Genomic DNA, 25,470 nt, shown 5'->3' with positions numbered 1-25,470 from the left:
TCAGGGGTGGGGGTGGGGTGCGTGCGTGTGTGTGTGTTTTAAATTAGGGATGGGGTTGGCTGGGCATGGTGGCACACGCCTGTAATCCCAGCTACTCAGGAGGCTGAGGCAGGAAAATTGCTTGAACCCAGGAGGTGAAGGTTGCAGTGAGCTGAGATTGCACCACTGCACTCCAGCATGGCGACAGAGCAAGACTCTGTCTCAAAAATAAATAAATACATATAAATAAATAAATAAATAAATTAGGGATGGGGTCTAGCTATGTTGCCCAAACTGATCTTCGACTCCTTGCCTCTAGCAATCCTGCCTCAGCCTCCCAAAGTTCTAGGAATATAGGCATGAACCGCTGTACTTGGCCATGTTAGGGGTTTTTATTAGCAACACTACCCTGTATTTATCTTAATACAGAATTTATCATGTTTTGCAATTAACTGTCTTTTTCGTTCAGTATACCTGAATTAGCTTAAAGTAATTAAGAGTCAAGGAGAGAAGGCTGGTCTTGTTCAGCACTGTATTGCCAGCACCAACCAGTATACAGAATGAACTTATTTAGAATATTCACTTAGTCAGGTGTGGTGGCCCAGCACTTTGGGAGGCCAAGGTGGGTGGATCACTTGAGGTCAGGAGTTCAAGACTAGCCTGACCAACACGGAGAAACCCCGTCTCTACTAAAAATACAAAAATTAGCCAGGCATGGTGGCACATGCCTGTGATCCCAGCTACTCGGGAGGCTGAGGCAGAAGAATTGCTTGAACCTGTGAGGCGGAGGTTGTAGAGAGCTGAGACTGCGCCACTGCACTCCAGCCTGGGTGACAGAGCGAAACTCCATCTCAAAAACAAAAAAAAAGAATACTTTACTCATGATGATAGGTAAATATTTTAATTAATAAGACAGCATACTAACTCATGGATATCTTATAAAAATAAACCATTTATTTTTCAGAACCAACAAAAAGAATTCTATACTTGCTTTCATGACAGAGTGCCCTTAATAAGGTTGAGTGATTAAAAGTTAGAGGAAAGATAAGTGAACATACCTGGCTCAGAGCTACAATGCATTTAGTATATTAAAGCAGCTGACATGATGACTTTTTGCGAGCCTTCCCAGGCACTGGAGTTTTTCTGTTAATTTGCCGCACTAGGTCATAAAAGATCTGCAAATACATTAATTTGTTTTAATTTACAGGAGGAACACCTCCCCCCGCAAAAATAAAAAAGTAAATTGAAAAAACAGAAATTTCCATGGATATAAATTAATCCCCAGAATTGTTCAGCTAAGGAATGAGAATAAAATCAGGTGTTATAACTGCCAAGCTCAAATTTTTTGGGGAGTGTTAATATTGTGCTCCTTAAAATAATTAATTGAAGGAGTGCAGAGACCTTAACTTAGTTCAATTAGAACATTTACCATCACACAAAGAAAAAATCCTTTTAAAAACTAAGTTTTTGCTCTACAACATGACTTGGAGCCTTTCAAGAACCATGCATGCCTTTTGGCATTTTAGTCTCTTTTTTTCATAACATCCTTCATATACCTGAAGTCTTAAATCTGTCTTCCCTATCCCTGTATTTTCTGTCCAGTCTTCCTTTTTCATGGTACATATCAATGTACAAGTATTTAATAGAGACTGAAATAGTATTGTTGTTTATTTACTACATGGATACATTTAACATAAGAGGTTTTTTTTTTTTGTCCTGTAACATCATTATGTACCCTGAGTACCTATTAAGTTGGGGTTAAGACATTTTCTGTTCATCTTCAATGTTGTACTTCAAATAAAGAGCCACTGTAAGTATATTTGACCATACCTCATTAACATTTATTTTTGATTTTGCAGAAGATTCTAAGAATGCACAGTTGTTCCATTGTCTTGCTAGATTTTGACCTTGTTCCTTTCCTACAACTCTTTCATCTTCCAAGTCACACTTATTACCAACAAGAATCATCGGAACCTAAAAATACATTTGTGAGAGTAAAAACAAATAAGTAAATATGCTATATGAATTGAAATAAAAAGAATTCTAAGAGTCAAATCTAAGAATTACTTTTCATATAATGCCACAGAAAAAAATAATGTATAATAAAATTTACAGCCTTAATAATTTAATCTGTAACATAAACATTAGTATTAACTTTGATGTCAATTATCTCCACTGCCTTCTCTTTTCATGGAGATGTCAAACAATAACTCCAAAGGGAAGAAAAGAGAGAAAGAAAGAAAACTCTCATATGTTAAGTAAAAAGAACACAACCTAGTCAATGCAGACATAAATAAGACACTTTTACATAAAATTTTGAGAAAACAAGCTATGATCCTGTTATGAGAGATGGGGAAAAAACCTTAAAATTTTATCATAATGAACTTATAACTAATTATACAAAGCAAAACATAAACTTTTTAAAAGGAAGTACAAAACGGTGTTACTGTGAAAATCTAATATATTTCAGCACTTTAAAATGTTTCTCTAAAGGGTGTGAATCAACTTCAAGTTTTCTGGTTTCCTGACGTGCATTTATTAAACTCAGCATTCTCAGTTGCACAACACGAAAAGGAGAAATTTGGAAGGCCCCCAAAGCAGAATTTTTAATTTCTCAAAGTCTTGTATTAAAAAACCCAATCAAGGCCGGGCACAGTGGCTCACGCTTGTAATCCCAGCACTCTGGGAGGCCGAGGCAGGTGGATCACCTGAGGTCAGGAGCTGGAGACCAGCCTGGCCAACAGGGCGAAACCCTGTCTCTACTAAAAATACAAAAATTAGCCGGGTGTGGTAGCACACGTCTGTAATCCCAGCTACTTGGGAGGCTGACACAGGAGAATTGCTTGAACTTGGGAGGCAGAGGTTGCAGTGAGCCGAGGTCATGCCATTGCACTCCAGCCTGGGCGACAGGGCAAGACTCTGTCTCAAAAACAAAAAAAAAAACCAAAAAACCCCAAAAAACCACTCAAACTTAATTTACTAAAAATCAAGACCACTTATTAAATGGATTTACAAATTAAAAAATGTTCCCTGAGGTTGCTGTAATTATGTAGGGTCCCCCCAAATTCCCTTGTTTCAGAAGTCCAGAAAATAACAGTATTTACCATGGGTGTCTCCCAGCTCTCACAATATTTGCTATAATTAAACTGCAGTACAACGAGTTGTATTTATTTATTTTGAGACAGGGTCTCACTCTGTCACCCTGGTTGGAGTGCAGTGATGTGATCTGGGCGCACTGCCAACCTCTACTTCCCAGGCTTAAGCAATTGTCCCACCTCAGCCTCCCAAGTAGCTGAGACCACAGGCACGCGCCACCACGCCGGCTAATTTTTTTTTTTTTTTTTTTTAAATTTCTGGTAGAGGTGGGGTTTTGCTGTGTTGCCCAGGGAGGTCTTGAACTCCTGAGCTCAGGGGATCTACCTGCCTTTGCCTCCCAAAGTGCTGGGATTACAGGCTTGAGCCACCGCGTCCTACAGGTGATTCTGATGCAAAATCAATTTTGAGAACCACTGCTGTATTTAGTGTGATGAGGAACTAAACTCCATTATGGTAGACTCTGAAGGGGCACCTAAATTAATAATGTTAGAATCTAATGTATTTGTTGCCTTTCTTTTTTTTTTTTTTTTTTTTTTTGAGACGGAGTCTGGCTCTGTCGCCCAGGCTGGAGTGCAGTGGCCAGATCTCAGCTCACTGCAAGCTCCGCCTCCCAAGTCTACGCCATTCTCCTGCCTCAGCCTCCCGAGTAGTTGGGACTACAGGCACCCGCCACCTCGCCCGGCTAGTTTTTTGTATTTTTTTTTTAGTAGAGACGGGGTTTCACCGTGTTAGCCAGGCTGGTCTCGATCTCCTGACCTCGTGATCCGCCTGTCTCAGCCTCCCAAAGTGCTGGGATTACAGGCTTGAGCCACCGCGCCTGGCGCCTTTCTTTAAAAATTATTATTATTATTATTGTCCGGGCACAGTGGCTCATGCCTGTAATCCCAGCACTTTGGGAGGCCGAGGTGGGTGGATCACCTGAGGTCAGGAGACCATCCTGACCAACATGGTGAAACCCCGTCTCTACTAAAAACACAAAAATTAGCCAGGTATAGTGGCATGCGCCTTCGTCCCAGCTACTCAGGAGGCTGAGGCAGGAGAACTGCTTGAACCCAGTAAGGTGGATGATGCAGTGAGCCCAGACTGCGCCACTGCACTCCAGCCTGGTGACAGAGTGACACTCCAGCCTGGAGACAGAGTGAAATTCTGTCTCATAAAATAAAAATAAAAAAAAAGGCCAGAGGCAGTAGATCATGTCTGTAATCCCAGCACTTTGGGAGGCTGAGGCGGGTGGATCACAAGGTCAGGAGATCGAGACCATCCTGGCTAACATGGTGAAACCCCGCCTCTACTAAAAATACAAAAAATTAGCCAGGCATGGTGGCGGGCACCTGTAGTCCCAACTACCCTGGGAGGCTGTGGCAGCAGAATGGCGGGAACCCGGGAGGCGGAGCTATCGGGCCACCGCACTCCAGCCTGGGCGACAGAGCGAGACTGTGTCTCAAAGAAAAAAAAAAGAAGGAAGGGTATAACATTTAATTTTCTTTTTTTTTTTTTTTTTTTTTTGAGACGGAGTCTGGCTCTGTTGCCCAGGCTGGAGTGCAGTGGCCGGATCTCAGCTCACTGCAAGCCCTGCCTCCCGGGTTCACGCCATTCTCCTGCCTCAGCCTCCCGAGTAGCTGGGACTACAGGCGCCCGCCACCTCGCCCGGCTAATTTTTTTTGTATTTTTTTAGTAGAGACGGGGTTTCACCGTGTTAGCCAGGATGGTCTCGATCTCCTGAACTCGTGATCCGCCCGTCTCGGCCTCCCAAAGTGCTGAGATTACAGGCTTGAACATTTAATTTTCACAGGATAATGGCAAATGAGGAAATTTCTCACTTTCCACATGATATATATTTGAAAACATGTATGGGTATTTTTGCCTTTCAAGGAAAAAGTATAAAAAAACCACCACCCCCCTCCCCACCAAAATACATGAGCTTTAAAATGAATTTAAATTTAGACTTATACAATTATAATCAGAGTTTTGAAATAAAATATATTTATTAGGAAGTCAGCTTACATCATCAGTGTCTTTAACTCGAAGAATCTGTTCTCTCAGGTCTTGTAAATCGTTAAATGTGGACTGTGCTGTGATGGAATAAACTAATGCAAATCCTTGTCCATTTTTCATGTACAAATCCCTCATTGCTGTAAATTGTTCCTACAATAGAAAGAAAGGAACGTTAAACAACAAGAATGTTTTGACAGTTATTTTTACAATTTCGAAGTCTATAATTATAGCTCAATGAAGAATATTGTAGTATTATGTAACTTTGTTAAAATTACAATCTATGACAAGATACTATTTGAAAAACTGGCATTTTAGTTCCTTTTTTTTGAGACAGAGTCTTGCTCTGTCACCAGGCTGGAGTGCAGTGCGCGATCTCAGCTCACTGTAACCTCTGCCTTCCGGGTTCAAGTGATTCCCCTGCCTCAGCCTCTAGAGTAGCTGGGACTATAGGCGGGTGCCACCATGCCCGGCTATTGTATTTTGGTAGAGATGGGGTTTCACTATGTTGGCCAGGATGGTCTCCATCTCCTGACCTCGTGATCTGCCCATCTCGGCCTCCCAAAGTGCTAGGATTTACAGGCGTGAGCCATCACACCTGGCCAGAAATAGGTTTCTTATTTTAAAATCATACACCAAAGTAGATTTATATATAAAAAATATACTCAAGTGGAACAGAAATATCCCGTCCCCAAAAGTTACTAAAGGCAGCTTTTAAAAATACATCATAATGTGTAAGAGCACCTCAACTGTATCAGCCAAGTTAATCTATACAGCTATGACTCAAATGCTGTAGTTCTGTAGGGCTCCATTAGCATGATCTACACCATCCCATTTTCCCATACTACTTTTTCTTCGCTAGACTGAGAGCATTCGAAGGTAAGAACACAGTGACTGACATGTATCAGGTATTCAAACATTAGCTGAATGAATACCATACACCAACAACAAATCTTCCCTTCCTCTTCACATACCTACAAATCTAGTTTGTCTATAAATACCTGGAAGGAGAACAGATACCAATCAAAATATTTCTTTTTCTGGAGACTCGCTCTGTCACCCAAGCTGGAGTGCAGTGGTGCGTTATCAGCTCACTGCAACCTCTACCTCCAAGGTTCAAGCAATTCTCCTGCCTCAGCCTCCTGAGTAGCTGGGACTACAGGTGCCTGCCACTGCATCTGGCTAATTTTTGTATTTTAATAGAGACGGGGTTTCACCATGTTGGCCAGGCTGGTCTTGGAACTCCTGACCTCAGGCGATCCACCCACTTTGGCCTCCCAAAGTGCTGGGATTACAAGGCATGAGTCATCGCACCCAGCCTCAATCAAAATATTTCACACAGCTGCTGAGGAATGAATGTATGCCTGTATTATTTGAAATATGGTAATATATTGTTTTAAAAGTACTAGTGAGACTGAAAATTTTCCTTCTAACACATTTTCTAAACTTTTAAATGACCCACTGCAATTACAAAAAGTGCAATATACTTTTTTTTGTTTTGTTTTTGAGACGGAGTCTTGCTTTGTTGCCCAGGCTGGACTGCAGTGGCACGATCTTGGCTTACTGCAACCTCCGCCTCCTGGGTTCAAGCTATTCTCCTGCCTCAGCCTCCCGAGTAACTGGGATTACAGGTGTGTACCACCACACTTGGCTAATTTTTTAATATTTTTAGTAGATATGGGGTTTCACTGTGTTGGCCAGGCTGGTCTCGAACTCCTCACCTTAAGTGATCCACCCACCTTGGCCTCCCAAAGTGCTGGGATTACAGGTGTGAGCTACTGCGCCCGGCCAATATAAAACTAAGAATTCAACAGAACAACAAAAAAAAGATTTAAAGTTTAGCAACCAGTACTCTTATTTTTTTTTTGAGACACAGTCTTGCTCTGTCACCCAGGCTGGAGTGTAGTGGCACAGTCTCCACAGTCTTAGCTCACTGCAACCTCTGTCTCCTAGGTTCAAGAGATTCTCCTGCCTCAGCCTCCTGAGTAGCTGGGATTACAGGCATGTTCCACCATGCCCAGCTAATTTTTATATTTTTAGTAAAGACGGGGTTTAGCCATGTTGGCCAGGCTGGTCTAGAACTCCTGACCTCAAGTGATCTGGCAACCTTGGCATCCCAAAGTGCTGGGATCAGAGGTGTGAGCCACTACGACCAGCTGCAAGCAGTACTTTTAAATAAGCTTAACTAATATTTGTCTATAGAGTACTAGCGTTTATGAAGTCAATACTGTACAAACGGTGCATATACTTTGATATTTAGTTTTACCTACCGTTCCTGCAGTATCCAAGATTTCAAGCATACACTGTTGTGCATCTACTTCAACTTGCTGGTAGAAAAATTAAAATACATGTTCATTTTTTAAATGTAAGACTACCTTAATATACACAAAAAAGCTAATGTATCAAAAATAAGATACACAGATTATAACAACTTTACAAACTACTATCAAGCAATACTTCAACAAAGCAGGAGGAAAAATAGCTAAGTAATCAAGATTCAAAGACCCCCAAATTGTAATCGGGTTCAAAAGCCATGTGTTCTCAAGTCAACAGAGGGAAACCTACAAGATCCAGTCTCAGTATGATCTCTCAGCACTTAATTCTAGAGAAAAAATAGTTTCAAAATAGCTCAAATAAATAAACAAAACCAGCAATAGTTCCAACAATATCGTAAGTAATCTATCTCAATTCTCCCATGATACTTTCGATATACCTCATTTCTCTAGGTAACTATATGCCCTCACCATACTGGAACAAGATTTCTGGTATTAAGGAAGCAGAGCCACAGCTATTAAATAACTTGCACATATATCCCTGTTACCCCTTTCCATCTAATATTTCCTAGGAAAAAATAGGTATTTAGAATTAGATATAGAAAGAAAAGAGTATTACTGTCTCATAGCTGGGGTGCAAAAAAGTTTCCAGTTTTTTTGGTAGACTGTGGACATGGAGGGAGGAACGGAAACACAGTATTTGTACAACAGCAGGGCCAGGTTAGTTGCTTCATAAAAGCTGGGAAATACCTCTTTCCCTACTATGTTAAAAATGTCTACACATTGTTTTATTGTCACATAATGTTAGTGGTCACAGGAATTCACCTTACTATAGGCTGAGCATTCCTAATCTAAAAATTCAAAAATTGCAATGTTCCAAATCCAAAACTTTTTGAGCCATGTGTGGAACATCATGCTACAAGTGGAAAATTCCACACATGAGCTCATGTGACCAGTCACAGTCAAAATGCAGCCAAAACTTTGCTTCATGCGTAAGAATATTAAAAATATTACATAAGATTATGTGTATAAGGTGTATATGAAACCATGAATTGTTTAGACATGGGTCCCATTCTATTTCATTATGTATATACAAATATTTTAAAATCAGAAAATAATCTGAAATCTGAAAACACTTCTGGTCCCAGGTATTTTGGATAAGGGATATTCAACCCATATTGTGAGTGGTGGCACTTTCTCAAGAGGTTAGTAAGTAGAAAGCTTAGGAAGACTTGTGTCCACCAATTTCTAGGTTAAAAAGAAGGGAGCTTGAGAGTAATCAGTCTTGCTAGGTAGGGGATAGGAAGTAACATGGGGCTACTACTTGAAATGGATGGCATGCTTTAAAGTTTGCGTGTCAAATTACAACTTCAGGGTCAGGATAAACTTAAAATTCTGTGAATATGTGAGAGTATGAGGGTTTATGATCCTCTTAAACTGGTAAATATGCAATGCCAGAAAGTAATTATAAACTTTTCCCACTAATTTTATAAATTAACTCTGCCTCCATCCTACTTTATACAAAACATTCAGTAATTATACAGCTAAAATATTTATATTAAAATCAAAAGCAAAAGGCCTTCCAAAGTAATATATACCTTTCTATAAGAATCTTCTATCGTAGGATCATATTTTTCTACAAAAATTCCTTGAACAAACTGTACAGTCTGAAAAAAAAATTAAGAAACCATTATACTTCTAAAGAAAAGAGTACATTCAATCTTTAAATTGTAAACTGATTTCACACAGGGAGTTACACCATCGGTGAAAAAAACCACAGCCAATACTACATTTGAATGTATATATTTGGTAAGAAAATTACCTCAGAAAGCTGTTTTCTATTTTTAAATAAATAATCACTATGCTCCTTATTGGGTAATTCTAAATTTAGAGATCATATATTTAAAAATTTTAAATGTCTCTTGTTTCAGTCTTTTATTCTTTTATTTTTTTTCTTTGAGACAGAGTCTTGCTCTGTCTCCCACGCTGGAGTGCAGTGACACAATCTTGGCTCACTGCAACCTCCGCCTCCTGGGTTCAGGCCATTCTCCCACATCAGCCTCCCAAGTAGCTGGGATTATAGGCATGCACCACCACATCTGGCTAATTTTTGTATTTTTAGTAGAGATGGGGTTTCACTATATTGGCCAGGCTGCTTTAGAACTCCTGACCTCAGGTGATCTGCCCGCCTCGGCCTCCGAAAGTGTTGGGATTATAGGTGTGAGCCACCGTGCTGGTGTTGTTTCAGTCTTAAGAGCTTAAATTTGAATTTTAAATTAGAAATTGACTAATTTTATGTTATGTATACACACATACATGCACAATCAACTCCCCATCACTTTGGATACAAATTGAAAAAGCAGTTCATTTCACATCATATATACTTCTCCGTTTGTTCCAAGCATGTCAATTCTCAGCTAGGTGGCCTTTCTAAGTGGCCAAGATGGTTTATCTTATGAGTGAGGCAGGTCAATCTATTTGCTTGTGAGGCTTTGCTAAGCTCTGAACTATTCATCAAATTATTTTCCCTACGTTTTTCCCCTTTCCCAACCCTCATTACCGAGTTATTCTTGCTACACCATTCCTTGATGCAGAAAACATGGCCATTAAAATAATAATGTAAAACTGGACAGTCAAACGTAATATTTGAAGAAGACTTTTTATAAGCTTTGATATTTTCTAACATAAAATGTATAGGGTAAGACTATAGGTAAGAAGAAAAAGCAAGCCAGGCATGGTGATTTATGCCTGTAATTCCAGCACTTTGGGAGGCAAAGGTGGATTACTTGAGGCCAGGAGTTTAAGACCAGCCTGAGCAATACAGCAAGACACCATCTCTACAAAAAACTTTATAAAAATTAGCCTGGCATGAAGGCACATGCCTGTAGTCCCAAGCATTCAGGAGGCTGAGATCACCTGACCCCTTAGCCTGGGCAACAGAGTGAGACCCTGTCTGAAAACAAATAAAAATAAAAAGACCAAAACTTATTCTACCTGCCTCTGAAATGCAAATGCAAAAAGACACATATTTGTATGCTCTCAATCTCTGTGCTTAGCTCAAATTGTATTCCAGCATAATTCGTGTCATTCTGGAGTCAATGTTCCAGAGAGAATATGATCCACCCAGATATAATTAAAAGTTGAGTAAAATTACAAGAAAAATATTACATTGCTTCTAAAGTCATTAAGGGATTTTATCTTAACAAAGACTTATCAAAACCTAAAACTCAACAGAAAAAGAACGTCTCGGAGTGAAAGGCTTAGGTAAAGTAAGAATGACTTACCAAAGCAGACTTTCCAACGCCTCCTGAGCCAAGAACGACTAGCTTATACTCACGCATGATGCAGGCTTGTCAAAACCTAGTACCTTATTAAAGAAAAAAAAAAAAAAAAAAAAAGAATTCTAAGTAAAGTTTTGTATTCCTGTGCTTTTCACAGAAATAAAACATTCAGGAAAATAGATTTATTTAAAATGATTACTATACAACACAAATACGGAGCACCCTATGAGCAGACTTACTAAAAGATGCTCAGAGGTAGAAGAAAACTACAGAATCACTTGATATCAAGAGTTCAAGACCAGCCTGGCCACCATAGCAAAACCCTTTTTTTTGGGGGGGGGGAGGGCGGCACTTCACCACGTTGGCCAGGATGGTCTCAATCTCTTGACCTCATGATCCACCCGCCTTGCCTCCCAAAGTGCTGGGATTACAGGCGTGAGCCACCATACCCAGCTGCAAAACCTTGTTTCTACAAAAAAAAAAAAAAAAAAAAAAGACAAAAATTAGCCGAGTGTGGTGGCACATGCCTGTAATCCCAACTGCTCGCAAAGCTGAGGCATGAAAATTGCTTGAACCTGGGAGGCGGAGGTTGCAGTGAGCTGAGATCACGCCACTGGGCTCCAGCCTGGGCAACACAGTGAGATTCTGTCTTAAAAAAAAAAAGATTTAATGGGATACAAAATAAAAATTGATTTAAGGAAATTTTCAAAAGTATTCTGGCACAGCCCCAATAGCTAAAGTAAAGAGATGGCCTTTCTTTTTGTATATGGGTTCAGGTCTGAAATAGGAAACTTAAAATAGAAAATTGGTAATCTGAAAAAATCTACAATGGTTGAGATTTTCAGTCTTACAAACAAGCTAGAAAAAACTAAATAAAAGGGTCTTTGTTTTTGAAGAAATGAAAACCTACAGATGAAGCTACTTGTACAAACAGAGCCACAGGAGAAACTGATGTTGCACATTCACTAAGAAATGGAAGTACAATAACCCCAAATCTGTTCAATTTTGCTGCTCCAAGGGTAATATGAGCATCCAATTCTCCACCCTTCCTCCACTGGGGGTGGGAGTGGGACTGACTACATATAGTCACAGGAAACCTTTTGGGGGTGATGGAAGTGTTCTAAAAACTGGTTGTAGTGGGCCGGACTACACCTGTAATCCCAGCACTTTGGGAGGCCAAGGCGGGCAGATCACGAGGTCAGGAGTTTGCGACCAGCCTGGACAATATGGTAAAACCCCACTTCTACTAAAAACACAAAAAATTAGCAGGGCGTGGTGGTGGGCACCTGTAATCCCAGCTATTCCGGAGGCTGAGGCAGAAGAATCGCGTGAACCTGAGAGGCAGAGGTTGCAGTAAGCCGAGATCACACCACTGCACTCCAGCCCCAGCAAGAGTGGGAGACTCCATCTCAAAAAAAAAAAAAAAACCCCACAAAACAAAACACGCCAAAAACCGGTTGTAGTGATGGCTGCGCAACTGCGCAACTATATTCACTAAAACCTCCAAACGTAACACAACTGACCGAAACAACATAAAAACAATTTAAAAATACTGAATATAAAAACTATACATTTATCAGAGGTGTTTTCTAAGAGACGTATGCCTTTATTTTCTTATCTCACAAAGGTGGCTGAGTTGGCTGTGGGAGTTATACTTCTTTAGTGAGATTAGGGACTCTTTTTTCCCAGCTGCTTCATTTATCCATGAATGAGCATTATTATTTGTTGCTAGAATGAGTCAGGTTAATCCATATTATTGTATCTATCAGTAATTTGCTCCTTTTATTATTATTGATTAAAATATACCATCTGAATACATGACATTTTCTTTACCCATTCACACCAGCTGATGAAAATTTGGATTGTTTCCAGTTTGGGGATGTTATCAGGGTATTTTTGTTACCTTAAAGAGCAAAACAAAACAAAAAAGCCCCAACAGTACGATAGTCAAGATTTGAATCAATATTTTTTCAAATCTATGCTTTCTACTACACCAGTCTTGAAAACACTGTTTAAAAGACTTTTTAAGACTGAAATAACAAACAGATTTTTATTGTGAATGCCAACTCCGACTGACTGGCAACAGCCATTGTCCTGTTTTTAGGATAGTGTGGTTGCATCTAGTTTTGCAGAAGAGACAACTCTGCTCAATAAGCAACATAACTGGCTTGTAGTGCTGGTAGGGACTGGGAAAGAGTTGTAGCACCTGTATCTGTGTAGTGTATTTGTGATCTTTAGGCATAACCTTTCTGTTCAAGTGTTCTTTTCCTGAAGTCCTTAGTTCAGTAAGAATGAGCATTTTGAAATATGTCAATTCCCTAAAATTTCATGCACAATTAAAAATGGGAATAGTTACATCAGATTTTCAAAGAGATTTGTAACAACTACTATTTGAGACGTTGAGATTAATTGTTCTCTTTCACAGAACCCCATGGGGGAACAATTTTGACAGCATAGCATAGTGGCGAATGGTACCTAAGTTTCAAATCATGGTCTTCTATAATCTTGGGCAAATCATGAAACCTTTCAGAGCCTCACTTTCCTTCCAGGTAAAATTAAGATAGTAACAGTTACATGATAAGGTTGTGAGATGGATTAAAAAGAAGGTAAACTCCATAAGGATAGGGATTTTTGTCTGTTTTACTCACTGCCATATTCCCAGAACCTGAAACTGTGCCTGAAGTATGTGTTCCATAAATTAAAGAAAGAATAAGGAAACAAATGTAGTAATTCTTCAGTCACTGACACAACACCTTGCACATACTTGGGCAACAAAAGATAAATTTTAGGCTGGGCGCGGTGGCTCATGCCTGTAATCCCAGCACTTTGGGAGGCCCAGGCGGTTGGATCACTGGATGTCAGAAGTTCAAGACCAGCCTGGTCAACACGGTGAAGCCTCTAAAAATACAAAATTAGCCGGGTGTGGTGGCACGTGCCTGTAATCCCACTTACTCGGGAAACTGAGGCAAGAGAATACCTTGAACCTAGGAGGGGGAGGTTGCAGTGAGCCCAGAGCGCACTGCTGCACTCCAACCTGGGTGACAGAGCAAGACTCCGTCTCAAAAAAAAAAGTAACTTTTAAAATAATAGTAATGTCAATGGTTTGAGCTGCCACTCACTACGCTAAGAGAACTGCTATTCCTTCAGTTAAGAATCACTGCTCGACTTTTTTTTTTTTTTTTTTTTTGAGACGGAGTCTCGCTCTGTCGCCCAGGCTGGAGTGCAGTGGCGCAATCTCAGCTCAATGCAACCTCCGCCTCCCAGGTTCACACCATTCTCCTGCTTCAGCCTCCTGAAGAGCTGGGACTACAGGCGCCCACCACCATGCCCGGCTTATTTTCTGTATGTATTATTTTTAGTAGAGATGGGGTTTCACCGTGTTAGCCAGGTTGGTCTCCATATCCTGACCTCGTGATTTGCCCACCTCGGCCTCCTAAAGTGCTGGGATTACAGGCATGAGCCACCATGCCCCGCCCACTGCTTGACTCTTTAATCTATAGCTCAATAAAACATATAAGAACCCTCCATGTCAATATAAAAAAGCAAAAAGCTGTGCACACATCAGTATTGTGAATCATTTAAAAATGTTCAGAGATAATGACTGGGAAATAGCCCTCCTTTAAGTATTTAAAAAACACATTACTAAACAAAAATCCTGTAATATTGGCATTATCTCTGACAGCTAATATTAATCACAGAAGTCTTAATGAAATCTATTGTACCTCAAGTTATGCAGACTGCAATTTTGACAGCCTAGGAGGAATCTCATTATTGAAAAAATCTTGAGAGTATAATAGAAAATAAATTTCAATTCCCTGGAATAAAAAAAAAAGAAAAAAAAATACACAACAAGGTGGTAGGATAGGGAATTTTCTTTTCCTTTTGCTTATTTTTTTCTGACAGTTCAATTGTTAACAAATAAAAAAATATACAACAAATGAAACAAAACCTGAAGTTAACAGAGAAATTGTGAAGTTGTTCCATAATTACCCCAATATTATATAATAAGAATGCTGATAATTACTGGTATTTTTAAGAAGCAGACTTTAGAAAATTCAAAAATACCAAGTTTAGCCACTCAACTCATAGAGTAACTATAAAACACTGATGCTGGAAGAGAAAAGTATTTCTTGGATTAATAAACTAATGGTGAGGGTACCTTTTTAAAGAAATAAGCAGGTAAGCATAAAAGAATCAATTAAAGTTTAATTCTGTTAAGCCTTAATTACTTCCCAGAAAACACTTCTCAAAAAGGGCTAAGAGATGCTTAACTACTGAAAATTACAACATTAAACATATTTTAAGTGCTTTATAGGAAAAGAAATACTCAATGTAAATGCTGACATTTTAAACACCTATCTTACATCAATGCAATATTTACCATTAATTAGCAAGCAAAGTTTATCTAGAATGAAAAGATAAATAAGGTAGCAAAGGACTTAAGTTAGTACTTTAACTGGTGTGCCACAAGCAAATGATTATATTCTCAGAAGCTTGCTCATTTTTAACTACTTGTACATCAGGTAGTTAGAAGATAAGGATTAAGTCAAAAAGAGGATACAAAGTAATACCAGAATACCTGATATTACAAATTATTAAGAGTTCTGACTATCAGAAGGTATTACTGCCATGTACTACCATTTAAAGTGAAGAGATTTTGGAAGAAAAATAAAAACTATGATCAACAGAAAAATAAACTCAAAGAAATTTTAGAATGAACAACCTTCAAGAAGTCAAAGGCAACACAAATTAAATGAAACTGTGTTAGCAATGAGAGATATTGGCTAAATACTGTGCCTAAAATTATGGTGCTATTGGTCTACTGTGTAACATTCTAGTTTGAATTTCCAGCATAAGTGATAGGATTTTGTTCATTTACATGTGCTCTCTTTACGGTATTCCTTGTAAACAATAGCATTTGTAAAAACTGGATGCAGTTTGAAACTATCTGTACAGTTAAGAATTACTAGTTATCAATAATATGCCTATGTATGAATTAATCTGCAAATGTAGTACATTTGTATTAATCTTTAGTCTATGAATTAACCAATTATACCAACAACTGAGGGACTCCTGGATCTTCATTTTACTCAACCCGTTGAACAGAAAAGACTGTAGCATATATGCAAAATGAACTTAATGTTATCAACAGTGCAACTATACGATACTTCATCAGCAAAAAGGTGCAATTTCTATATCAAGTAGGCACATACACAATTATAAACTTTATGCATGATTCACACTGCCTCTCCAACACAATCTAATATTACAGATGAAGAAAATCAATTAAATCTCTAAAGAAAGCTATCAAAATACTAAAAATTCCACTACTGTTCAAACTTAAAGTATTTTCTACACTGATTTAATTTGTTTTTATCTTTGATTCAGAGGAACTGTGGAATGCACTGATCTTTTCAAATGCATAAATGTTTCTGCTATTTATCTGAATATATTTTTGGTGTAGTTTTTAGTATTAGGTCATTTACATTTAAAGATTCCTAATCTGAGTTCCTCAAATAAACACCTAAAATTTCTGTGACTACAACTAACCTGACTGATGAAAGTAACTGACAGCTTTTACACTTGGCTATTTACTTCTTGCAAAATACCTACTACCTTACTCATTTGTTTAAAAGTAGTTTACTTATTATTACTTTTACAACTTTTTCCATTTCCTCTACAGGCTGGAGTTTTACTTGCATTGGTTCTTTTTTATCAATTCAAAAAGCTGTTTAATTCTAGTTTCAGAGCAAACCACAGCAAAGACATGGAAAGACAAGAAAATAAAACCTCCTTTGGCATTGTCCAGAGTCAGGTTTCAGTGGCTGCTTCGTAACTATTTGAAATGAAAGTAGAAGAAGGGGGTGGTGGCTCATGCCTATAATGCCAGCACTCTGGGACACAGAGACAAGTAGACTGCTTTAATGCAGGAGGAGTTCAAGACCAGCCTGGGCAACATGGCAAAACCTAGTCTTTACAAAAAATACGAAAATTAGCCAAGTGTAGTGGCACACACCTGTAGTCCCAGCTACTTGGGAGGCTGAGGTGGGAGCATCACTTGAGCCCAGGAGGTCGAGGCTTCAGTGAGCCATGTTTGTGCCACTGCACTCCAGCCTGGGTGACAAGTGAGACCCTGTCTCCAAAAAAAAAAAAAAAAAAAAAATCATATTCTACATTAAGTTCAGTAAATTTATCTAAGATAATATTTCATTAATCAGAAATTATTAACTAGTATTTTCACAAAACAATAATGAATGCAATAATAATTCTGAGTTCACAGAAAATCCTGAAGACATGACTCAAAGAAAATAAAAACTGGTATTACCGGGTAGTTTTTGTCTAAATGTGTTCACTATATTAAACATCACAATGCAAATAACTGATTTAATTATCCAACATTCTGGATTGCCTGTAACATTCTTCCTAAGATTCAACTGTAGATATTACTGTTCCAAATTATGAACAAGGGTTATTCTAAAAAATCACTGAGGAAACTAAAAAGCATAACAAAATGATAAATTTATGTATTAAAAAGAAAATTCTTGTTTACTTGGTGCTGAGATTTATTGAGGACATACTCCATCATCCCAAGAACTGTGCTGGTCAGAAAAGAAAATCTAAGAAGTGACACCTTCCATTAACACTACTGTAATACAGCATTTAATATTCGACACCCATAAATAATATACTGAGTGTCTAATATGTGTTAGGCACTATTCTAGGCAGTGGGAATATAAAGCAGTGAACAAAATACCCTGTCCTCAGAATTTATAATCCAGAGTGAAGGGTATAGAGGGGAAACAAAGCCAATATAAAGTGTCAGGTGTGATAAGCAGTATGGAGGAAAAAAAACCAAAGGAGATAAAAATGGATGGTTTTATACAGGGTGGTTATGAAGGACTTCTATTAAGGTGAATCTATATTGCTCAGTACACAGAGTCCTGTCAATGGATTGGTATTAAATTTTGTTTTTAACAAAAGACTACCATTAAGCTTTGTCCTGTTGAGCATTTAAAAAAATCATCTTTGGGCTGGGCACGGTGGCTCATGCCTGTAATCCCAGCACTCTGGGAGGCCGAGGCAGGCAGATCACGAGGTCAGTCAGGATGGTCTCCGACTAACATGGTGAAACCCCGTCTCTACTAAAAATAAAAAAATTAGCCAGGTGTGGTGGCGGGCGCCTGTAATACCAGCTACTCAGGAGCCTGAGGCAGGAGAATTGCTTGAATCCAGGAGGCAGAAGTTGCAGTGAGCCGAGACTGCGCCACTGCACTCCAGCCTGGCAACAGAGCAAGACTCAGTATCAAAAAAAAAAAAAAAAAATCTTTGGTGGGGTGACATGCTAATTAGTTAAATTTGGATTTGGGAGTCAGAGATTTAATCAGCCCCTTCCTCTGCAAAAAGGGGCATAAATGGGATTTCTGGAGAAGTCTAAATGTAGTTGGTCTTATGAGGTGCTGTTTTTCAATATGTACAAAATGCCCTTTGGTGATTTCCCATGCCAGCTCTTTACAGGAGGGCATTTATCTCTTTTCCTCAACTGTGTAGCAAGAACAAGACAGAATCAGGACAGCACATTTCAAGATGCAGTTCTTAGGAGGTGTCAAGGAAATGTCTCTGAAGCATTCTTGCACTAACTCAGCCCACAGTGATCATTCTCCTTCATGACAAGTTATACCAAATACTTTAGGACTTGATTATGTATTACCTTGTACTATTTTCTAAGGAGACAACAAGCTGTAGAAAGTAACATTAACTTTGAATTTAAGCAGCTCTATTTAAAAAGTTTTTATCTTGAGATAAATCACTTAATTCTCGGTTTCCAGATTCCTTGTCTACAAAAAGACGGAATGAGGGAAGGGGGAAATATTGAACACTCAGATGCCTTACATCAGTCAGCTAGCCATGTAAATGCCTGAAGCAGTAAGGTCTTATTAGGTAATAACGTGAACTGTGGTCAAGTAGAGAGTGAATGCTTTATAGGTAAAGTCATTTGAATTCTAAAACTTATGAATATTGTATAAACCAACAAAATCAATTTGAGAGATAAGAGATCTGAACCCTGGTCTGGCAGTTTTTGACTTCTAGACTAGATCCCTAAAGTCCCTTTCAATTATAAAATGTTTTGTTACAATAATGTTACATGCACCAGACTTTGAAGAATTAAACATAAATGGAATTTTAAAAGCATCAGGTTGGGCATGGTGACTCATGTCTGTAATTCCAGCACTTTGCGGGGCCGAGGTGGGCAGATCACTTTAAGTCAGGAGTTCGACACTAGCTGGCCAACATGGTGAAACCCCGTCTATACTAAAAAATACAAAAATTTGCTGGGCATGATGGTGCACGCCTGTAATCCCAGGTGCTCAGGAGGCTGAGGCAGGAGAATCATTTGAATCTGGAAGGCCGAGGCTGCAGTGAGCCAAGATCGCGCCACTACACTCCAGCCTAGGTGGACAGAGGAGACTCCATCTCAAAAAATAAAAATAAAAAAAAGTCGAGCAGCGATTCTTAACTGAAGGAATAGCAATTCTCTTTAGTGTATTGAGTGGCAGCTCAAACCACTGACATTACTATTATTATGTTTCAAAAAAAAAGTTATATTCCTTAATTACTATAAAAAATATAAATTGCATTAGTAATAAAATGTAATGATAATCTAAATATTCCTTCTCTAACTTCATAATGGTGGTTTGATATTATAGATATATTAGAGTCATTATCTTTCAAAAACAATACACATTTTAAAAAGGAGTGAAAATAAACATAAGACAACATCCTTACTCCTAAGGTACGCACAACTGGGAAAATCCATTAAGATTAGTGGGCATTCAACCAGGACAAGATGCAACCACATTTTCTTTTACCTTCTCGCAAGCTAGTCCAAGATGCTTTATGCAATAAAAGCAATATAACTAAAAATTAGGGCACAGACATGACATCTCTCTCAGGAAGCACACTTCTCTTCAAATAATACCACAAATAAAGAGACTGACTGCATAAGGGATTATACAAATTGGTTACAGAGATTAAGACTGGGAAGTAAAATATAAAAAGTAAAAACAAGTGACTACCAAGGAAAAAATCTATATACCAAATATACAAAAAATGTGGACTAGTGAGACAAGTGTCACCAGAATGTACTATAAAACATTAAAGCCAACAACAGATTACCTTTAAAGACTGCTTTAATCCTATCCAGGATAAAACACAGCAGACCAATGGAATTTTAAAAACTTTAAATTTATATTAATCCAATTAACAAAATTTGCATCCAAGGTTACCTTAAAAACTTTGAATCCAAAATCTTGAAAAGCAAACAAATTAACTCATAAAAAAAATGGACCCATATTTAAGTAACATAAAACAATTCTACATTTTAAGAAGATGAAACTAAATAACTGACTTTTTAAGAGACTTCCTTAACTGAGTGAGGCTAGTTCACAATTGGTAAATAAAGAAATCGTGGGGCTGGTTTGAGGCCCAAACTGAGTTTTTCCTTATACACTTAAAAGTAAATACTGTATCATCTTTGGAGCTCAGTGTGGTAAAATATGAAATCTGGAAATAAGGAGACCAAAACTAGCTATGTAATTTACTGGGGGTGGTCATTTATTTCTAGGCTGGCATCTTTTATTTATTTATTTATTTATTTTGAGATGGAGTTTTACTCGTCACCCAGGCTGGAGTGCAGTCACTGGTGTGATCTCAGCTCACTGCAACCTCAGTCTCCCTGGTTCAACTGATTCTCTTCTCTCAGCCTCCAGAGCAGGATTACAGGGCCGTGCCACCACACCTGGCTAATTTTATATTTTTAGTAGAGGTGGGGTTTCACCATGTTGGCCAGGCTGATCTTGAACTCCTGACCTCAGGTGATCCACCCGCCTCAGCCTCCCAAAGTGCTGGGATTACTGGTGTAAGCCACTGCACCTGGCCTCTAGGCTGGTGTCTTAATCTGTGAAATACGGACAACAATAATACTGACTGTACAGAGTTGAGGGACAGATTAAATAAGAATGTACACTGTTGATAAAAGCATTAAATGTTAGTTATTACCATCATCAAGCAGCTGCAGGGTAGTCCTTATGTTGGTGTCCACTATTCGGTCTATAAGTGTTTGCTGAATAAAGATTAATAATTCTTTTCCAGCAAATGACGGAAGTATAGACTTTTAGAAGATGAGTAATAAGTTATCTTTTTACAGGTAAATTGCCATTTAAGTTCATATCAATTATTGACAGATGCCATGAATCCCAACTGAAGATGAAATACACAAATCTTGGCATTAAAAAAAGTAGGGACAGGCCGGGTGTGGTGGCTCACGCCTGGAATCTCAGCGCTTTGGGAGGCCAAGGTGGGTGGATCACCTGAGGTCAGGAGTTCCAGACGAGCCTGGCCAACATGGTGAAATGCCATCTCTACTAAAAATACAAAAATTAGCTGGGCATGATGGCGCACACCTGTAACCCAGCTATTCAGGAGGCTGAGGCAGAAGAACTGCTTGAATAGAGACTCCCGTCTCAAAAAAAAAAAAAAAAAAAAGTAGGGATAGGCATGGTGGCTCACGCCTGTACAACCCCAGCATTTTGGGAGGCTGAGGTGGTAAGACTGCTCGAGACTAGTCTGGACAACACAGCAAAACCACACTTCCACAAAAAATTTATAAAGTAGCTGGGTGTGGTAGTACATGTCTAGAGTCCCAGCTGCTCAAAAGAATGAGGTGGGAGGATCACTTAAGCCCACCAATTGGAGGTTACAGTGAATTATGATTGCATTACTGCACTCTAGCATGGGTGACAAGACCTTGTTCCTAAAACAAACAAACAAACAACAAAAAAATAGTTCTTATACTTGCCTTCGAGGAATTACAGTCCAGTAGAAATGCCCTGCAGCAGAAACGCTAGTGTTAAAACCAACTTCTGGGTTCCAGAGACAACTGCTCTTAACTTTATAACCTGATTTATTTAAATCTCATTGATAAATGAAAAAGTAGCTTATAAGAATCAAATCCTTGAAAAGCAATAAGCAACATTTAAAAAGCGTGATTTCTTTCCCTTAAAATACGCCAAAAAATAGCTGAGTGCAGTGGCTCATGCCTGTAATCCCAGGACTGTAGAAGGCCGAGGCGGGCGGATCACCTGAGGTCAGGAGTTTGAGACCAGCCTGGCCAACATGGTGAAGCCCCAACTCTACTAAAAATATAAAACAAACAAAAAATTACCCAGGCGAGGTGGCGGGCGCTTGTAGTACCAGCTACTCAGGAGGCTGAGGCAGGAGAATCACTTGAACCCAGGAGGCAGAATTTGCAGTAAGTAGAGATTGCGCCACTGCACTCAAGCCTGAGCGACAGAGCGAGACTTGGTATTAAAAAAAAAAAAAAATCTCAGGCCGGGCGCGGTGGCTCAAGCCTGTAATCCCAGCACTTTGGGAGGCCGAGACGGGTGGATCACGAGGTCAGGAGATCGAGACCATCCTGGCTAACACGGTGAAACCCAGTCTCTACTAAAAAATACAAAAAACTAGCTGGGCAAGGTGGCGGGCGCCTGCAGTCCCAGCTACTCGGGAGGCTGAGGCAGGAGAATGGCGTAAACCTGGGAGGCGGAGCTTGCAGTGAGCTGAGATCTGGCCACTGCACTCTAGCCTGGGCGACAGAGCAAGACTCCGTCTCAAAAAAAAAAAAATCTCTGCATGGGTATAACTAAAATGGAAATTTTGCAAAACACTGGTGACAAGCAGTTCTCCAATCTCAAGCTGTTTAGCTACTGCACTCACCCCTCCAACCCCAGTTTGAAATTTTGTGATCCTAAATTATAAAGAAAGCCTAATTAGGCCAGGCACACTGGCTCATGCCTGTAATCCCAGCACTTTGGGAGGCCGAGGTGGGTGGATTGCTTGAGGTCAGGAATTCGAGACCAGCCTGGCCAATATGGTGAAACCCCGTCTCTACTAAAATACAAAAATCAGCCAGGTGAGGCGGTAAGCGCCTGTAATCCCAGCTATTAGGGAGGCTGAGGCAGGTGAACTGCTTGTACTCAGGAGGTGGAGGTTGCAGTGAGCCGAGATCGTACCACTGCACTCCAGCCTGGATAACAGAGTAACAGAGTGAGACTTTGTCTTTAAAAAAAAAAAAAAAAAAAAAAAAAAGGCCTTAAATACTGGTTCCTGAAGTCAGGTAACATTACTTCTCTCACTGCACTTTCTGGAAGAGAAGATACTTGATTTCTCCTTTCCACCTCCAACTCCAAAAGTAATATTTTAATAGCTAAAGAGGATAACTGTGTTTTCTCATTTCCAAATAAAATCAACTAATTCAACTGTCAGATGGACCTGTTATGAATCTGTTGAACACAATGACAGACTTTAAAAATTCTTTTTGAAGGAAAAAATAAGGGGCCCAAACACTACCTCTCCTACCCTCTTTTAAAAATAAAACTTCTGCGGCAGAGCGAGACTCTGTCTCAAAAAAAAAAAATAAATAAATAAAACTTCTAACAAGGAACTATAAAATAAATAGAAAGCTGCTAAAATGAAGACTGCTTATCATATTTACTTTGAGTTGTCTGCCTCTCTCATAATGAGGACACATGGAAAATGTTTCCAATCTTACTCATTCTGCCAAGAAAGATCTCCTGTGAACAAGAGTTCTAAATCTAGAAAGTGCAAAATTTGTAGATTATCAGACTGTGTATAGCATTTTCTCTATTCTGACCATATTTATAATACCTCAAGTAGGAAAAAATTCCCTTGCCCTTTCCATGGATTAACACTGCTAGTAAATCAAGTTTTTTCCATTAATTACACCAACCTTCTCACTGAAATATTCAACAACATATAATTTGACATGCAACGTAAGGTTAACTTTTACAGTTTTTTTTTTTTTTTTTTGAGACAGAGTCTTGCTCAGTTGCCTAGGCTGGAGTGCGGTGGCCACCACAATCTCGGTTCACTGCAAGCTCCGCCTCCCAGGTTCACGCCATTCTCCTGCCTCAGCCTCCCAAGTAGCTGGGCCTACAGGTACCCACCACTACGCCCAGCTAATTTTTTTTTGTATTTTTAGTAGAGACGGGGTTTCAATGTGTTAGCCAGGATGGTCTCAATCTCCTGACCTCGTGATCCGCCCGTCTCGGCCTCCCAAAGTGCTGGGATTACAGGCGTGAGCCACTGCGCCCGGCCTTACAGTTTTATTTCTATAGTTACCTTTTCAGTTCAGTATTTGGTCATGTATGGTAGAATATAAACAATTTATCAATAATCTGACAAATGCAGAAGAATCAGTTTAATAGATTTCTCACCTGAGTCAATAGATAAGCAAAATAGTTAAGTGATTTTTTAAAAAAAGGAGAGACCAATTTCAAAAACAGGTAAAAAAAATAATAATGATGTAGGCTCAAGATCACCTTATTAGTTTCTATCAGATCTTTCCAAATAGGCATATTTGTGCAGAACTCCTCCCTGCTCCCAATTCTCTAGATGTGACTAAAAAAAAGTCATTCTTTTCCTGTCATCTGAACTAGCAGTAAAATCTATAGGGATGCATACTGACTCAGTATAGCCTTTACATCCCATTGTCTGGGTTGGAATCAGTTCTACTAAGTATTAGTTGAGTGGCTTTGGTTATATTATTTTAAACTCTGTCTCATTTCCTCATTTGAAAATGGAAATACGAGTATCTACTTCTTACAGTTTTTAAAGATTCAAATGAAATAACTTACCCTATGCAAAATGTGTAGCACAATGAGTAACACATAGGAAGTAGTCAGTAAATGTTAATTTGCTATTTTTAAAAATTACATCTATCTAGGTGTTTACAGTGCTTAAGACACCTAAAGGACTTCAATAGCATACTATTTTAATAGGTAACTGTATACCTGGGAGTTGTCATGGATTCTTCTCTCCATTATCAAGTCTGATTCATTCCACCTTGGTATTTCTGGAATCAATTCCATTCTCTCTACTCCACTACCTTATAGTGGGCCTTATTATTTCTTACACAGGAAAAGGAGGATACAAGAGGCAATGAGAAAATATTAATTTGCTTTACACCTCAATTTCAATGACCAGATTAGAGATGTTTAGGTTTTTTTGTTTTTTTGAGACAGAGTCTTACTCTGTTGCCCAGGCTGGAGAGCAGTGGCATGATCTCAGCTCACTGCAACCTCCACCTCCCAAGTTCAAGTGATTCTCCGGCCTTAGCCTCCTCAGTAGATGGGACTATGGGCACACGCCACCATGCCTGGCTAATTTTCGTATTTTTTAGTAGAGACAAAGTGTCGCCATATTGGCCAGGTTGGTCTAGAACTCCTGACCTCGTGATCCGCCTGCCTCGGCCTCCCAAAGTGCTGGGATTACAGGTGTGAGCCATCGCGCCAGGCTGAGATATTAGTTTTAACTGTAACAAAGAGGTTGTGTGGCCCAGAAATCAGAGGAAAAACAAATGTGACAACTACATATTAAAGCCCAGAAGACACTCCGTTTTATAAATTAAAATGTTCAGTGTTTGCACTGTGTTAGCACAATCAAGCAGGGTCTACAGAATAAAGTGCTTGCTGTGGATGCACAGAAGAGAACAATTGTCTACCTATAAAGAACTATCAGGCAAGAATTCCTAAGTGGATATTTAAACCAGACCAGTGGATATATAAATCGTTAGGGAATAGGGGAGTTCACTTGGAAAGTGAGGGCACTCTGGGGAACGGGATGAGTATGATTGAAGTCATCAAGTCATGAGTGGTGGGAGGTCTGCTGGAGATATGGGGGAATTTATTCTGTGATAATAAATCTCAACTTAGTTTTAAGGTTTTAGATGTAAGATGTCACCCCAATGAACTTTGATGATGTTTTTCCCAGCT

The 25,470-nt window shown here is 39.2% G+C and overlaps 1 protein-coding gene across 22 annotated transcripts in view; it reads right to left on the bottom strand.

The window, feature by feature from the left end:
* Window positions 1-25,470, bottom strand: part of RAP1B (RAP1B, member of RAS oncogene family) — a 50,468-nt gene that overhangs the window by 2,631 nt on the left and 22,367 nt on the right. For 5 of the 22 annotated variants that reach the window (XM_045365582.3, XM_045365581.3, XM_045365580.3 and 2 more), the window contains 7 exons: window positions 21,477-21,507; window positions 10,625-10,707; window positions 8,939-9,007; window positions 7,338-7,394; window positions 5,080-5,220; window positions 1,810-1,953; window positions 1,038-1,154 (listed from right to left, as the gene is read on the bottom strand). In XM_045365582.3, the coding sequence (XP_045221517.1) occupies window positions 1,068-1,154; window positions 1,810-1,953; window positions 5,080-5,220; window positions 7,338-7,394; window positions 8,939-9,007; window positions 10,625-10,681 (555 nt within the window). In that variant the 5' untranslated portion in view covers window positions 10,682-10,707; window positions 21,477-21,507 and the 3' untranslated portion in view covers window positions 1,038-1,067. Of the gene's footprint in view, window positions 1-1,037; window positions 1,155-1,809; window positions 1,954-5,079; window positions 5,221-7,337; window positions 7,395-8,938; window positions 9,008-10,624; window positions 10,708-11,148; window positions 11,267-14,343; window positions 14,439-21,476; window positions 21,508-24,489; window positions 24,602-25,470 lie in introns of those variants that run through there. The other 17 variants (XM_045365584.3, XM_045365578.3, XM_045365583.3 and 14 more) reach the window with 9 other exon arrangements.

This window comes from Macaca fascicularis, chromosome 11 (assembly GCF_037993035.2).
Source record: "Macaca fascicularis isolate 582-1 chromosome 11, T2T-MFA8v1.1".
Lineage (NCBI taxonomy): Eukaryota > Metazoa > Chordata > Mammalia > Primates > Cercopithecidae > Macaca > Macaca fascicularis.
This window is presented reverse-complemented; position numbering and strand designations above follow the sequence as displayed.